General features: G+C 40.4%; 1 protein-coding gene across 1 annotated transcript; it reads left to right on the top strand.

Annotated features, from left to right (window-relative positions):
* The first annotated feature begins 2,561 nt into the window (after positions 1-2,561).
* Positions 2,562-12,399, top strand: LOC124143740 (RE1-silencing transcription factor A-like). The gene is made up of 4 exons (XM_046512802.2): positions 2,562-2,619; positions 7,297-8,177; positions 9,333-9,425; positions 10,751-12,399. The coding sequence occupies exons 2-4, from the start codon at positions 7,310-7,312 to the stop codon at positions 12,208-12,210; spliced, it is 2,421 nt and encodes an 806-aa protein (XP_046368758.2). The 5' UTR covers positions 2,562-2,619; positions 7,297-7,309; the 3' UTR covers positions 12,211-12,399.
* Positions 12,400-13,727: the final 1,328 nt, after the last annotated feature.

Genomic DNA, 13,727 nt, shown 5'->3' with positions numbered 1-13,727 from the left:
ATCTTTTACATAACAATCATTTATTATCACAATTTTGAATATATATTCAAAGTGTTTACATACAAAGTGACCGACACCCTGGTTATAATCAACTGTGAAATTACACGATTTTAACCTACCAAAAGTGAATTTATAATGGTGCAAAATTAATATCAGGTGTTCCATTTGTATACTTGTCATTATATTGTGAAATGGACAAGGAATTCCAGGGTAGATGTATCGCAGCAGAGTGTGCACACAGGTGGTGACAGCAATACTGAACAAACACAGCTTGGTTTCCTTTCTCCTGGAGGGAAGTATAGATTGGGCACATCCATAATAATTCATAAGCACGCAAGTTGTATTTAAAGTAATATCTAATAAAGTAGGTTAACTTGTGTCAGTCTATCTGAATAATGCATATACAACACATTTAGTAAAGGTAAACCAATAAATCTATGAAAACACAAATGATAAGCCATGATCAAGTTATGCCATAATTGTATTATTTAGTCACATTCGCTAACAATGAAGGTATGCATGGCCCTATCTTAATGTATTAATGTGTATGTATTGGTACACCTCCGCGTAAATACAAAATACAAACACCGGTACATGTGTATATACATTCGCCGGTATATACAATGAAAGGCATACTAAACCCATATAAATGTTACTCTAGACTGGATATGTCTATATAAAATCACGAACAATTTCAACACCACTGCAAATCACGGATCAAGGTGTTGCCTTATCACCCTAGTTTACTGTACACAAGTTGTACCCTTTGGCACAAAAGTATATTTCACACATGTCTCGTTGTTATCATGAACTGTTTGCTTGGAAAGAGAAATACAGTATACCTTACTTATGAAAACCTCAGAAAGGGTTGCATTGTTAGACATTAAACAATACAATCACTGCTATGTTCTACTGCTGCTATCGTGCCCTTGACGAGCGTGTATAGAATAACATATTCTCCAGCCATGGTTTAAATCACAGTTATTAAACATCATTTACATTTAAGGGGGAAACAAACTCGGAGGATCATCTAGCAGTCCAAGTAAGCTTATTTCAAGGATCCCCCCCAAACAATCAAACAAAACAACAACAAAAACTACATCTAAAATTAGATTTTCAAAAATTCATTCCAAACATGAATGCAGTAATGAAAGTTGGCAATATGAAAAAAATGTAGGTAGATCTAGGTTATTTCTAAATGTTTTCTTGACAGTGAGTAACCTTTTCTACGCGATCGTGCCTTGTACAGTTCCAACAAAGATTATGATTATATTTTTTAATGTTTATGACGCTGAACCTAAATCATCGATGTAGTTTTCAAGTTTGACGTAACTGGGTTTGTATGTGAACTGTATTTGTGTTTGTTTCAGGGCTGGAGTTATCGAGTGTCTCTACAAAAATCAGTGACTACTAGAAACTGGACAGCAATGGTACAATGTGACATCATAAATATTCTGACGTCATTAACATAATGTCATAAATATAGAATACTAAACGAGCTCCCGTGTAATACCAATTTTATGAAACGAGTGAATAGTTGTGGTATCTGACTCGCTTTCGATCGTCAGATACCACAACTATTCACGAGTTTCATAAAATTGGTTTTACACGGGAGCGAGTTTAGTATTTTATTTATTACTGGCCATTTATAACGTTTTTAATATTATACTGTTGCGTGTGAATAGACTGACACCTACACGATCCACGGCATAATCCAACTGAGTTTAACACAGTAATTCTTCAAATACGTCAAAAGTTGAAACGTATGAATTTAATACCATCCAACGATCCACCTTTAGAATTCAGGCGTCCGTTCCACAAAATTATCGTAGCGTTAAGGTTATCGCAACTCATATACTTTAACTTAGACCAACGACTGTCGTTGCGCTACCGTACGATCGCCTTGTGGAACGGGGCCTTGCACCTCAAAGTTTACAATCACGTCACAATACCAGATGACGTAATTTGTGGAATTTTGTTGCAAGATCCTTCGGCGAAACAATGCCATGTGACGTCAACCTAGCAACAAGGTTGCTGGGATCATCGAGTGTGCATAAGCTCCTCTCAGTGATCTATCATCTCCACACGCAATGTCGTTGAATAAGCCAAGGGATGTTGAGAGCTTTCAAGATTTGTTCGTGAAACGTGTTCCGAGAGTACATAAGCACGCGTTTTGGTATTACACAATGTGTATAACACAATGTGTAATACAGCTGTATGTTTATTAAACGGGTTTACTTCACGGGCAAGTAATAAATGTTGTTTGTCATCAAGCCTGCAATGCTGTAAAGCGCGTGAAATCATTCTTCCAGATGAATGGTTTGGGTTTTAAGAACATGCTTTTCTTGTGCCACCATTTCGCCCGGAAATAAACTATATATTATATCTGACACTCGTTTCAGTAAATTATTTCTGTATCCGTTAACACAGTACCGTTTAAAATTGAAATAGTAAGAAAAACATAACCGTAAATTATTTGCGCTTGTATTACATAACACATGGGTATTTTACTACCGCTTCCTATTTTCTCAACTTCATGAAAGGTAACTCTGGCAGTACTTCCTGTCTTGGAATCTTTGCTAATGACAGGAATGCAAGGTTACGTCCAGTGAAAATTGGGTATGGTGATTGATTCTTGCAATACTTGAAACTGACATGTAGATCCTCGTTTCACGTTACCCCATTAATCACGTTGCACTAAATATATGCTACTTTCATGCTGTCGAACTGTGCATTTCCCGCAAAGTAGGAAATGTATGTCGAGGGGAGATAATTTATTCTTACTAATTTGCACAAATTACTGTTATCCCAGTTGGATATGAGATAATTTATCATACCTCAGTGGAAAATATGTGCAAAGTGCAATAGTTACATATGGTGCTTTTGTCAACTTCATTATCATAATGTGTATCGCTATAAGGCGCCCTTGTCAATCAAATATGTTTATCAGCTGTTTATTGACGGAATCGGGTCAACAGGTCAACTCAAGTCAAACCACAAAACGGCCATTTGTGTCAAAGTCAAAACGACGATGAAAATGAAAAATAGAAAACGATCTAAACAAATGAAAATCACAAAGAATCAAACGTCTTTGGATAATATTATATCATGATGACTATTAGGCCTAATTGTTCTGTCTCTTTCAAACAATCACCCCCATTCTATTCTCACCCCCTTCTCAGCACTAACAGTCTATACTCATTCCTATTTTTTTCCAGTTTGTTGTAAAGTTAAAAAGAAAACCCTATCCAATGAAATGCCATGGAATCAATTGCAATTTATATATTTATCCCTATACTAGAAATTGAAAGTTATATACATAACTCTATTTCAGGGACAGTATGTTGATTTGATGGTACTGTGTTCTTGATACAATAATTACCCTTGTTTTCATGGAGTGTTGAACAGGAAACACCATTGACTCGAAATAATTAATAAGCCAATTTGATATTTAAGCACAACTAAGATAGGATCAAGTAACTTCATTTTTGTAAATTATTGATCTGACTATGAAAATTTAAAGGTATTAAAAAAATGCATGCATCACACACATCAAATCTGAGTGTTTACAAGATGTCTTACACAAAATGGAGGCGGTCGGGTAGCCTAGTGGTTAAAGCGTTCGCTTTGAAGACCCAGGTTGATTCCCGACATGGGTACAATGTGTGAAGCCCATTTCTGGTGTCCCCCGTTGTGATATTTGCTGGAATATTGCTATAAGCGGCGTAAAACCATACTCACTCACCTACACATAATGAGCGAGAACCAGAATCCAACCAATATTTGCTCTCCATAAAGTAGTCTGGTTTCACACATGTAAGGCATTAACTACCGTGTTTGACATAATAAACACCCAGGGCGCTCTCAAAATTAAAAATAGGAGGCTCTTATTGGAATATTATTTTGGCGGGGAAAAAACAGAGTTGAAAGATAAATTTCGTTGTTTATGCTGACAGCCTGAAATGTTTACATACAACAGATATATTTTTCCAGAATTTTATTGCCCATAATTAAGGGTGCATATAACACACGAGTGCGTATTATACGCGAATAAATAAGTCTTGTGTGCATTGATCAGAAGGGGTGCTAATTGGGATTGTTCACTAGCCAATATATTAGCAAATATCACCGTGGACACTTATTAGAGCAGGGCGCTTATTACGTCGGATACAGAATAATATCAAACTTTTTGTTTCCTATATTCCCCATGTTCCCTGAACATGTTGAAGGATCTATATATAGTATTTTACATTGTGAATACAGTAGAGCCTCATTATTTCAAACTCTGTTATCTCGAAAGTACCGATATCTCGAACCTGTTCTCCGTTCCCGACCCTGATGCACACTTATGTCTAAAAATGCAAAGTGCTATCTCTTTGGCTCGGTCCGAACTTTTTACTATGGAATTTTGTCCCTTTATCTTGAAATTGTCATTTGCCACATAAACAGTTTTTAGAAGCACAGATATATCCAGAACTGTTCCTCACACCTCTGTCATCGCTGTAAAAACAAATTTGTTGACCAATTATGTTCTTATCTTTTACACAATTGTGATGGTAGTCTTTATTGACAAATAAACATAGTGACTAGACATATGGTAAGTAAAAACATGGATGTACTTCCTGGTTCTGCATGTGGTAATCAAGGCTGGAATAAAGGAATCCAAGCTTCGTGACGCTACTTAAAATATCCAAGCTGTGAATTAACAGGCTTGTTGAGGCAAGAGTGGCACTTTGTTGTTTTTGATGAGTGGACAGACTATGTAGCATTTTCTGCTATGCCTAGTAAGGTACATGTACTCTGTACATAATTTGTCACAGTTGTTTTTAATCATTGCCTGCGAAATACATTTCAATTTCTCATGACATAAATGTGTTGTCTTAATTCTTGTGTAACTAATTGAGACAACACATGTATGTCATGAGAAATTGAAATGTATTTCACAAGCAATGATTAATAACAACTGTGACAGATTTTGTACAGTGTTTCTTGTGTATCAAGTTGGACCCGTGAACATCCGGGGAAGAATAGGTCTTCAGCAACCCCTGCTTGCTGTATAAGGCAACTATGCTTGTCATGAGAGGCGTCTAACGGGATCAGGTGGTCAGGCGTGCTGACTTGGTTGATGTAAGTCATTGTATCCCACTTGCGTGGATAGATGCTCATCATGTCAATCACTGGATTGTCTGGCCCAGACTTGATTATTTACAGACTGCCATCATATAGCTGGAATATTGCTGAGTGCGATGTTAAGCAACAAACAAACAAATGTATCCAATTGTATTGTTTTGTATTAGGGGTGTCACGATAGATCGAAATATTGATATATTGCTATTGGTAAGCACTTAAAGTCAATAAATCGATTGTTAAATCAGTTTTCGATCAATAGTATTGATTTCAGTTAGGAATATTGATAGTTTCAATTGTATTTACCATATAATTAAAATACATGCAATGCTGTTCAAATTTGTTTTTCTTTTGATCATGAGTGGTAGTAATTAACAAATGGTAATGTGGAAGTTTCTTTTTCTTAAATTATTCATGTTACTAGGATAAAGAAAAAACAAATCAGTCATATCTCAAACTTTACTTTTTATTTGTTTTTGTGGTTATCACATTCAAAGGAAACTTCTGTTCCCAGGTTTAATTCAACTCTCGTTCCATCTAAAATGATACAATGAAAACTATCGATATTTATCGCAATAGTTGCTTGCAATATCAATAATTATCGCAATAGTGATTTCCAGACCAAAAGTCACCCCTACTATGTATCTGTTATACTGTTAGATGATGATCAAGCCTCATTATCTCGAATGTCCAGATATCTCAAAGTTACAACACCGCCCGTTCGAGACCAGGGGTATGTAATGTACACAATCTGCTAGTGGTGATATCATTTGTAGCAGTTGACACAAGGAGGTTGGTTGGTTGGTTGGTTTCTTGTTTACGCCGCACTCAGCAATATTCCAGCTATATGACGGCGGTCTGTAAATAATCGAGTCTGGACCAGACAATCCAGGGATTAATATCACGAGCATGGATCCAAGCAATTGGGATCAATTACATGCATCAACCGAGTCAGCGAGCCTGACCACCCGATCCCATTAGTTACCTTTTACGACAAGCATAGTCACCTTTTACGGCGAGCATGGGTTGCTGAAGACCTATTCTACCCCATCTTCCTGAGGAAAGTGAGTTAACTGACTATAAAAGTCCAGTTTCCACCCTTGCTGAACTAGGCTGGTATTATGGAGTTACATTTTGGCTGGACTAACGAGTCTATGCATAGTCCAATCAAAATCACACACCGAAATCGAAATCCGGTTCGTAAAGTGTCATGCAGATTTCAGTCAACTGCAGGATTTGCAAAGCATGTGCACTGCTAACTCGTTGTCAACAGATATTTTCTATATCTTTTCATGTTTTTAGTCAAGGTCCTCACGTGAATTGATGCACTTCGCGATGTAAGACTCGTTTGATCACAATATGGATCTTGATTATCGATCAGATCGTCTTGACTGGGCGCCACCGTTTTGTTTGAAGCAAATGCATTTGATACGAGAGGTTAAATCTGATTGGTCAATAGGAGAGGCATAGAAAGGACATTACTCGTAATAGCAACTGGTGGCGCTACGATCGAGCCCAGGAATTCCAGCCTAGTTCGGCAGGGTGGAAATTGGACTTTTAAAGTCAGTTAACTCTCTTGCCTCAAGAAGATGATTCTACCCTGGATCTTCACGGGTCGATGATATGACAACTGGGGTATCACTTTTTCTACAATTGACTCTACTTTGGGTTTTTCATGTTTACATAGATTTTACATTTTATCTTGAGTAATTTAGTACATAAGTAGTAGTAGTAGTAGTACATAAGGCCTCTATATTTCAATTGCTAAGTTTACAGATTTTTATAATTTGTATATAACAATATGGTGGTCGAAATATGATAATTAAAATAAAATTTTAAAACATGTTTTTTTCAAAAGGAATCTCTTGTCAGTATTGATATTTGGATGATTGATGAAATAAGAAAGAATGAAATACAAGAAAAACTACATGCCGAAGGGTTATACGTGTACCATGCTTCCCTTCCCGTGTTAACTAAACCAAGAAGACTCGTAAAGGAAAAGGTCTCTCATAATTGTTTTTCACCCATTTGTGACATTCCGAGCTAGTGAATCCTTATGCTAAATTATCATATTATAGAAGACAATATTTTCAGTTACAGCTTACAACAATTAATTACTATTGAGAGTATTTATCCCTCGTTATGTTATTGTTTACTTATTGTTGCTAGGTACATCACAATCATGATACCGGCTGCTCCAGTCATGTACCTGGGCTGCCCCCGATGTGACGGCTTGCTCTGCACCCAGGAGACGTATGCACACCATGCCGCCATCTGTGACGGCAACCGTCAGACCTCGTCATGTCAGCTGTTTGCATGCCCCAGAGATATGTTTCTACAACTTTTCAGCAAAGATATCGAACTCGTTTCTGATTTCTCCATGTCTGAAGTTGACGACACTGTTCTAAAACAAGGGAAACATGAAATTCACGATCCTTCAACTTCAAGTTCATTACATAAAACGAACAATGTTCATATTTTAGGAAGAACTAGATCTCAGGATTACACTGTTGAAGACAAAGATGCTCCAAATATTGACTCTCCAAATATGGACATGGCTGATGTTCGGTTAGATGTTCTGGGGAATGATGTCGACAACAGGCAGTTAACTCTCTCGGAGGCAGAGCAAGAGGCTGAAACTATGTATAAAAGTTTTGTTCAAGAAACTGAAAACATCTTTTCAAAAGATGATAATCAGATTGATGCTTGCATTACGGATGAAGAGGAAAGTTGCAAGACTGTCCTCGAAACCGAAGATGCAGTGGATGAGTGTCATTGGGATGAATTTGTGAAGGACAATCACACTGTGTATAGGTGTAGGCTGTGCAGCCATGAATCGAACTATCTGGGGTTTATGAAGAGACACATTCGGGCACACAACAATGGAGATGTGCTGCAGTGTGACCAGTGTGACTTCAGCACAATTTGGCGCAGCCAGCTGCAGGTGCACAAGAGCAAGCATGCACAGCCCAACTTCCTGTGTGAACACTGCCCCAGGAGATTCAAGAACAAGTCCAGTCTCACCAGACACAGTGCCAAGAAACATAATGGTAAAATCTTTGAAATACTTGTTTTACAATGAGTGAGTTTGTTTTAATGCCACTTCGAACAGGATTCCAGGTATATCACAACCTTTAAGCTTAATGTGGGAGGAAAGCCCTAAGTTGTGTAGGTCTCAGCGACAAACTTTATGAAGATGCGGCGGTGCCTGAGAACCAAGATCTTATTTTTGTTCTTAGCCTAAGTCAGCCTGTGAATAATACTCAGTCGCAGACTAAGTCAGACCAGAAATCGGTGACTTGAAACAGGACCAAGCAGTGTTGGTAATTAAGTGGGTAATGGGGCCTGTGATGTTTCCCGGAGGTATTTGAGTCGGGGGACCCCCACTTTGGTATTAGGATTATGACAAGGACACCTTCACATTTATTCTTAATGTCGATCACTGCCAAGGATTCATATCATTGGGGTATGTTAACAGGATTCTGACGTGCCTAGGAAATGCAACCCTGCACAGTGAATTGTCTCCGCTAGTGGATAGCAGGACAGATCTAATTCCTGCATCACTCCCATATGAAGCGGACACCATGTTATGACAGAAATGCCGTTGAATGCAACATTAAGCCAAACTCACTCACTCCATCAAGTTCTAGATGTAAAAAGTCTTCTTGAAAACTATTGCGCATCATTATTTCCCACAGAACATTTACCTTTCTACAACAAAGTAGGTTTTTCATCTTAAAATGTGAAATATTTCACCACAGCAACCTGGCAACTTGTGTTCACTAACTGACAACTGTTGAGGCAAATACATACAACCTTTGGCCACCGTTTTGGTCAAGTTACTTCTGTAAAATGTGTGTGACATTTACATCTTAGACTTTTCGTTATGAAACTGTCGCTACATGGCTGAAATAATGCCGATGTGACATTAAATTTTAACTCACTCACTCATTTTAAAACTGGACATGAGGAATATTCCACACAATCATGACAGTGTCATTCCTGAAAATGGGAAAAAGTGATTTTGAAAGTGTCCGCGTAGTAAAGTAAGAATTACTGGCTGCTTGTTTGTTTCAATATTTCAGATGCATGACATGGTCTGTGAATCAAGTCTGGACCATGCAGTTATCCAAGTCATTGAACCTGACCACCCAATCCATTTAGACACCTCTTATGGCCTACTTATTCTTTTTTTTCACTTACAGGCAAAAGCAACTTCTTATGCACATATAGCCAGGACTGTGGATTTGTGGGAGTCAACAGTGCGAATCTCCGAGACCACATGAGAAAACACACAGGTAGAGTTACTTCCCCTACCACAACCTTGCTGTCCTTTTGTTTGAATGGTTCAGGTTTCCGTCTTGTCTAAGACTGTTAACATGATGCTACAGTAGCAGCAGGATTTCATTGTTATGTTAGCTGCCCCTGCCCCACCAAGCAACATCAGAACCCTGCTGCACAGTCCTGCCCAACCACCCTGCCCCACCACCCAGCCCCACCACCCAGCCCAACCACACAGCCCCACCACCCAGCCACACCCAGCCCCACCACACAGCCCCACCACCCAGCCCAACCACACAGCCCCACCACCCAGCCCTACCACACAACACAGCCCCACCACCCAGCCCCACCACCCAGCCCCACCACCCTGACCCACCACCCAGCCCCACCACCCAGCCCCACCACCCAGCCCTACCACCCTGCCCCACAACACAGCCCCACCACCCAGACCCACCACCCTGCCCGACCACACAGCCCGACCACCCAGCCCCACCACTCTGACCAACCACCCAGCCCAACCACCCAGCCCAACCACCCAGCCCTACCACCCTGCCCCACAACACAGCCCCACCACCCAGCCCCACCACCCTGCCCCACCACACAGCCCCACCACCCAGCCCCACCACCCTGACCAACCACCCAGCCCAACCACCCAGCCCAACCACCCAGCCCTACCACCCTGCCCCACAACCAAGTCCCACCACCCAGCCCAACCACCCAGCCCCAACACCCTGCCCCACCACCCAGCCCCACCACCCTGACCAACCACCCAGCCCCAACACCCTGCCCCAACACCCTGCCCCACCACCCAGCCCAACCACCCAGCCCCAACACCCTGCCCCACCACACAGCCCAACCACACAGCCCCCCACAGCCCCACCACACAGCCCAACCACCCTGCCCCACCACCCAGCCCCACCACACAGCCCCACAACCCTGCCCCACCACCCAGCCCCACCACACAGCCCAACCACACAGCCCCACCACCCAGCCCCACCACTCTGGCCTATGTCTTGGCACATTGTTTCAACCTCTTGTAAATATAATGATCATAAGAAGATCAAAAACTGTTTATGTAATCACTATTTGCACCCAGTATCGTCCTAAATGATGTTACAAAATACTTTTATTTCTTTTTCACAGATCTTTTTCTTTAATTCACTAAAGATATTTCATCCAAAATTAGACTCAGAGGCATCAAATTTTATCTATACATATATTGAAATTACAAACTAGAAACAATGCACAGTGAAATAATGTTAAATTTGGAGTCTCAGGGAGTCTCGTTTAAAGGCAAAGTCCTAACATAAGAAATGTTTAGAGTTTTCTGGTTTGCTTTCAGGAGAACTGCTGTTTTGTGACTATGGTCAGTGCAAGTTCATGACCAAGTTTGAAAAGGCACTAGGCCTTCATAAAGCTAAACACCAGGGAATAACAAGGTATGTTTGTGAGATTTGTGGCTACAAGACCATAGAGACAGGCAGCTTCAAACGCCATTGTTTGATCCACAATGGCAAGAAGCTGTTCAAGTGTCCCGATTGCTCATACAAGGGAACATCCAGATATGTTGTTGTGAAGCACATCTACGGCAAACACATTGACCACAAGAGATATGCTTGTAATCGTTGCGATTTCAAGACAGCTTACTATAGTGGACTGTCCATGCATCTCATGGCCCATGAAGGCATCAAACCCTACAAATGCAGTCTGTGTCCTTACAGAAGCAATTTGTCCAACAAAGTCAAAAGGCACTGTTCCCAGAAGCATGTTCAAAATGTTGCCAAAGTGATCAAAGTTGAGAACTGCCTTAAGTTTGATGTCAAAGATTATCTCAATCCAGATGTTCATAAAATTGATGTAAAAGTGATCCGCCTTAACGGGGATGGTGAGGAAGAACAAGAGGAAGAAGTAGAGGATGAGGCTGTGGAAGCTGCCACTGCACCAGCAGCTCTTCATGCAGGCATTGTGGAGGAAGAAGGCCTTCTGTGTGAATCTAGGATCTCATCCCTGCCCCAAGGAAGCCCCGATGACCTGGAAGACATCTCTATCATGGGCGGTGGGTTCAATCTGTGCAGTGACCCATCCTTTCCTCTAGATACAGATACCGTTCCCCAGAGCTTTCATTCAGAGGATTCTAACAGTCTGTTTGTAACCAGGAATGTCCGCTTGGATACCTCAGCAGGGCCTGTACTCGACCTGAATAAATTTCATGATGTCCATAAGGGAAAGATTCCTTATCTGGACTCTCCAGAAACCAGCCTTCAGATGACTGAAGGTGCCGAGCAGATTTTGTCAGATATATCCGAGAACTTTACAAATGTAAAGACCAATCCTTTCAGAAGTGTTGGCTTAGGGTTGAGATCTGAAAGTGTAGATAATCTGTGTCAGATTAAGTCTCCAATGTCAAAGTCTACCGAGTCCATTGATACACTTGATCTAGCAACACAAATAGACAATAAGATCATGCAATCACAGGAAATCCCTGTCAGCTTTGAAACCAAGACTCATCTTCCTATGTTGTCGGCTTCCTCCCCGCTTTTCCAAGTGATACAGCTTCCATCCACCTTACCAATGAACCAAGCCTCCAATTGTTTAGCTGAACCTGCCAAACCCCTCCGAAGTTTGCTGTCTCCAGACGTTATGAAATCTTTGTCTGGAAATGCATCTGAAGTCAACAGCCCAGCTGATGCCAGTCAACTGCAAAACCAAATATCTATAGTGTTGAAAGTCCCAGCAGGCGGTGGGCAAGCCTCTGGAAAAACCGCTATCCTCTCCCTTCCGCAAAGTGATGCAAACCTGTAATAACGCCTTTACCGTACGTTAGCTGGTTTTCAGAATGTTTGTCCAGTTGTCAAAATATAGTGAAAATATATTACCGTATTCGACATAATAAGCACCCAGAGCGCTCTCAAAATTAGAAATAGGGGGCTCTTATTAGAATATTATTTTGGTGGAAAAAAACAGAGTTGAAAGATAAATTTTGTGGCTTATGCTGACAGCCTAAAATATTTATATACGACTGATATATTTTCCAGAATAAAGGGTGCATATAACACACAAGTGCATTTTATACGCGAATAAATAAATCTTGTGTACATAGATCAATCAGAAGGGGTGCTAATTGGGATTATTCACTAGCCAATATATTAGCAAATATTACCGTGGACGCTTATTAGAGCGGGGCGCTTATTACATCGAATACGGTACATGTACACCATTTAATTGGTTTGTGAAAAAATAGGGTCAGTAGGATGAGATTTATTGTATTAAAATTTTCCTTTTTCATTTTTGTGTAATGAGATGTTACCAAATTGATAGCATTTACATGAGAAACAACACTGTATGGAGTACCTGTGAAGCTGTGAATATTATGTCCAAGTCATTGAGCATGCGTCCCTGGCCTTAGTCAGACAGGGAAACAAGATGTTATTTCTACCCACCTCCAACCAACCCCCCAAATATGTGTGATTATCAGGCATAGTGGTAATATGATACTTGGAACTGGAATAAAAAAAATCCACATTCCTGCTTTTAGGTCAGTGGGACCCATAACCAAGGAATAAAGGAATAAAAAAAACCCCACAAGATATAAAAAAACCCTTCCCTGTGTGTTGTTCGCTTGTTGAATTTGTTATGGGTGTCTTCGGAATGACTTGTGATACTGTTATTACCCATTTTGCTTATTCTACCTCACTGTGCTACAAATGCACAATATGGTTGTCATGGTTTTGTCCTTAATATATGTCCACCTTTTCAAAGGATTCTTGAATATACATATTATATATGTAGTTCCATGGAATGAATTATGTTTTTCGTGCATGGATATATTAGAAGGTGATTTACACACCTCAACCTGCATGGTGTTGATGATGGTTCCGGCAAGTCCTAACATCTATGTGAGCATTGTCCCTAAATGTTGTTATTTTGTTGATAACTCATACATTTACCTTGGAATGAATCCTGATGCCATTACTTACTGTTTTTGTTATTTTTGGCTCAATTAACTGAAAGTCAGGTGAGCTTATCTCGGAGCATCTTCCCGAGGCAAGAGAGTTAACTGACTTTAATAGTCCAGTTTCCACCTTGCCGAACTAGGCTGGAATTCCTTGGCTCGATTGTAGCGCCACCAGTGGCTATAACAAGTTATGTCCCTTCTATGTCTCCCCTAAGGACCAATCAGATTGCATGTCTCGTATCACTGCCATTTGCTTCAAACAAAATGGCGGCGCCCAGTGAAGACGATCTGATTGATAATCAAGATCTATATTGTGTCTTACATCGCAAAGTGCATCCAATCACGTAGCACCTTGATTAAAAAC

Source organism: Haliotis rufescens, unplaced genomic scaffold (assembly GCF_023055435.1).
Source record: "Haliotis rufescens isolate VD_foot unplaced genomic scaffold, xgHalRufe1.0.p SCAF_1, whole genome shotgun sequence".
In the NCBI taxonomy this organism is placed as follows: domain Eukaryota; kingdom Metazoa; phylum Mollusca; class Gastropoda; order Lepetellida; family Haliotidae; genus Haliotis; species Haliotis rufescens.
This window is presented reverse-complemented; position numbering and strand designations above follow the sequence as displayed.